Genomic DNA, 3,140 nt, shown 5'->3' with positions numbered 1-3,140 from the left:
GCAAGGAAAGTTGTGAAGTGGGAGGTGAGGGAGGAGGGAGGGTAAGAGTCCTCCTCTTTGTTTTTTTAGGACGGTGGCCCGTCGTCTTCCTGCTGTCCTTGCTTGAGCCTGAGGACTGGCTAGACCCCGGGGACCGCCTTGAGCCTCTGGACCGCCTTGAGCCTCTGGACCGCCTTGAGCCTCTGGAACGCCTGGAGGCTGTGGACTGAATGGAGATGGGGGAACCACCTGGCGCTTGTGGACCGCCTGCCAGGATCTTGTTCCAGCTGTGGCATGCTGGTGGTGGTGGATGTCCTGGCAGGGGCCGTAAATATTGAATGCGGGTCCCCCAGCTGATGCTGCTCCGAGGTGGTGGTGGTGGTGGTGGTGGTGGCGGGCCATGCAGGCGTGGTGGCTGTGGCGGTCCATACCGGGGTGGTCCTCCCGCTGGTGGTGGTGGTGGCGGCGCTACAGGCAGGGGTGGTGACGACGGGCCATCCAGTGGTGGTGGCGGCAGCAGTGGTGGGCCAGGCAGGAGCAGCGCTTGGCATGGTGTTGGCGGGTAAGTGTCCAGCTGCACTCGGACTTGTGGCGGTATATTGGTGTCCGGCGAGGCTTGGAAGTGTGGTGGCTGTGCAGTGATATGCAGCAGAAGTAGGTAATGCTGTAAAACGAGTCAGTGGTGGCACCGGTGGAAATGCCACCACTGACTGCTGCATAATCCTACTCTGCTGCATAGCCTGCATAAAAGCATTGTTGCAGGCCTGCATGACAGTCAACTGGAGGTCAGGGGTAAGGTGTTCTGCCGTGTCCCGAGCTATTTGGGTATAAAAATGATGCGCTGGTCTGGCGAGGTCGACTTCCAGGCGCTCAAGGCGACCCTCGATAGACTTGTAGCGTTGGTCCAAAAGGAGGAAACCACTCTCAAGTCTATCGGAGAGTGCCTTGAGGCTACTCTGAAAGACCGAGCTCAATTCAACGAACTCGGGCATGAGAGGCCTGTCCAAGGTCCTCTGCCGCTGCTGGCGGGAAGTGCCCGCAAAACCAGTGGCAGAGACCTGGGACAGGGGAACACCTGAGCGACCAGCTTCCTGGTCTCCAGATGACTGTGGTGCAGACCTGCAAGGTGCTTCCTCGCTGATGGATGGCTGGGAGGGGTCCGGGGCAGCTTGATGAAGGACCGCTTCGGGACCAGGTTGCAGGGTGCTGCTCCAGGTGCTGTGAAAAGAAAAGAAAGAAATTACTACCATAAATTAACAATCGCCAACTCCTGTGGAATAGAAAAGCACAGAATAAAACACAATACAACTAGAAAATACTTACGTTCGGGAGGCAAGGACCGGTCTTAAAAATGCCAAGGCACGATGGTATCGGTACTTCGTGCCGGTCCTTGCCGCAGCACCACTGCGAACCTTATTCTCCTGACGGATATCCCTGTTGAAGCGGTCCTTCATCGAGCGCCAACGGGTTCTGACTTTGTTCACTGTGATGGAAAAAAAAAAAAAGAAAAAAATTAAGACTATGCACTGGAGGCTGTGATCATCCAACTGTGTGTGATGATAGAAACTCCATGGAGTTAATAGCATCACACACAGTTGGGTGATCCCGGCCAAGATCACTGCTGCATCACACTGCATTTAAATACTTACGAAAATCCTTGCGGACCCGGGGAGAGGCGTTGTCCCAGCCATCCATCAGCGATGCGGCCACCTCGTTCCAGAGCCACCGGATCACCACGTTGTCCGAGTGCAGTTGGTGACGGGTGTCCCACAACGGGACTCGCTCCTGGACTAGACGGATGAGCTCGTCGTTGTCCAGGGCGAGGTCCTCCTCCCGCTGTGGAGCCTAGAAAAGAAAGACAAACATTAATCTTTGAAAGATTTTAAAATAAAAAATATCGAAAACTAGCTGAAGAGCCCGGCGCTGCCCGGGCATAGTAACTACTGTGGTTAGTTATAGAAATTTAAAATTATCCTCCATCCCATAGTCCCGTGCCCATATTCCATCATACATATCCTCCATCCCATAGTCCTGTGCCCATATACCCATCATACATATTCGCCATCCCATATGCCTGTGCCCATATACCCATCATACATATTCGCCATCCCATAGTCCCGTGCCCATATACCATCATACATATCCTCCATCCCATGCCCATATACCCATCATATATATCCTCCATCCCATAGTCCCGTGCCCATATTCCATCATACATATCCTCCATCCCATAGTCCTGTGCCCATATACCCATCATACATATTCGCCATCTCATATGCCTGTGCCCATATACACATCATACATATTCGCCATCCCATAGTCCCGTGCCCATATACCATCATACATATCCTCTATCCCATGCCCATATACCCATCATATATATCCTCCATCCCATAGTCCCGTGCCCATATACCCAAACAAACAAACATACACACACACACACACACAAACACACACACACATACACACTTTGAGCTTTAGATATTGATAAACAAGCCATGAAAAAATTATTTGTTTTAAATGAAAATAAATGCAAAAAAAGCAACAAACATCGAAAAAAACAACCATGAAAATTTAAAAAAAAAAAAAAAAAATACCAAAAAAAAAAAAAATAAATAAACCAGACTAGAAAATAAGTAAAAAAAAAAACAAAACAGTCCGTCTGTACTTACATCACGTCTACCCGCCCGCACTTGGCCTTGCTGCTCCTGCCGTTCCTCCGGTGGTGGTGGCGTGATGGAGGATGAGGTCTGAAAATTAAACAGAAAAAATTAATCACATGTGTTTATTTTTTCAAATCCATACGGAAGCATAGTACTCACTTCTTCTGCCTCTTGCCCTGTCCCGGGGACATATTCTTCACCAGATGAAGACATGCTGCAATAAAAAAAAAAAGAGACATAAGTACATAGAAATGTATTGAAATTTCAGCCAGACATTAGGTTTTTCATAATTACATTGGTGCAGCTTGTGCTGTGTGTCCACTAGTGAGCAATCCTTAAAGTATTGTGGAATCCCAGTGCCCACACCATTTTATCACCTTGGTTTTTTTTTTTTTTTTTTACTGTCTAGACCAAATTTCAGTCATGTTTATTTAAAAAACGCATGCGCATAAAAACGCAAGCGTGCGCAAGACCATGCGCAAGTATTGCGCTCCCATA

General features: G+C 49.1%; 1 protein-coding gene across 1 annotated transcript in view; it reads right to left on the bottom strand.

The window, feature by feature from the left end:
- LOC141088030 (uncharacterized) overlaps nt 1-1,479 on the bottom strand; it is a 1,715-nt gene extending 236 nt beyond the window's left edge. The window contains exons 1-2 of the mRNA XM_073573884.1: nt 1,303-1,479; nt 1-1,197 (exon numbers count right to left, since the gene is read on the bottom strand). The exon at nt 1-1,197 is cut by the window's left edge and continues 236 nt beyond it. Coding sequence (XP_073429985.1) covers nt 120-1,197; nt 1,303-1,433 — 1,209 coding nt within the window. The 5' untranslated portion in view covers nt 1,434-1,479 and the 3' untranslated portion in view covers nt 1-119. The remainder of the gene's footprint in view (nt 1,198-1,302) is intronic.
- Nucleotides 1,480-3,140: the final 1,661 nt, after the last annotated feature.

Source organism: Dendrobates tinctorius, unplaced genomic scaffold (assembly GCF_039654945.1).
Source record: "Dendrobates tinctorius isolate UK_male_01 unplaced genomic scaffold, ASM3965494v1 ptg000037l, whole genome shotgun sequence".
NCBI lineage: Eukaryota > Metazoa > Chordata > Amphibia > Anura > Dendrobatidae > Dendrobates > Dendrobates tinctorius.
This window is presented reverse-complemented; position numbering and strand designations above follow the sequence as displayed.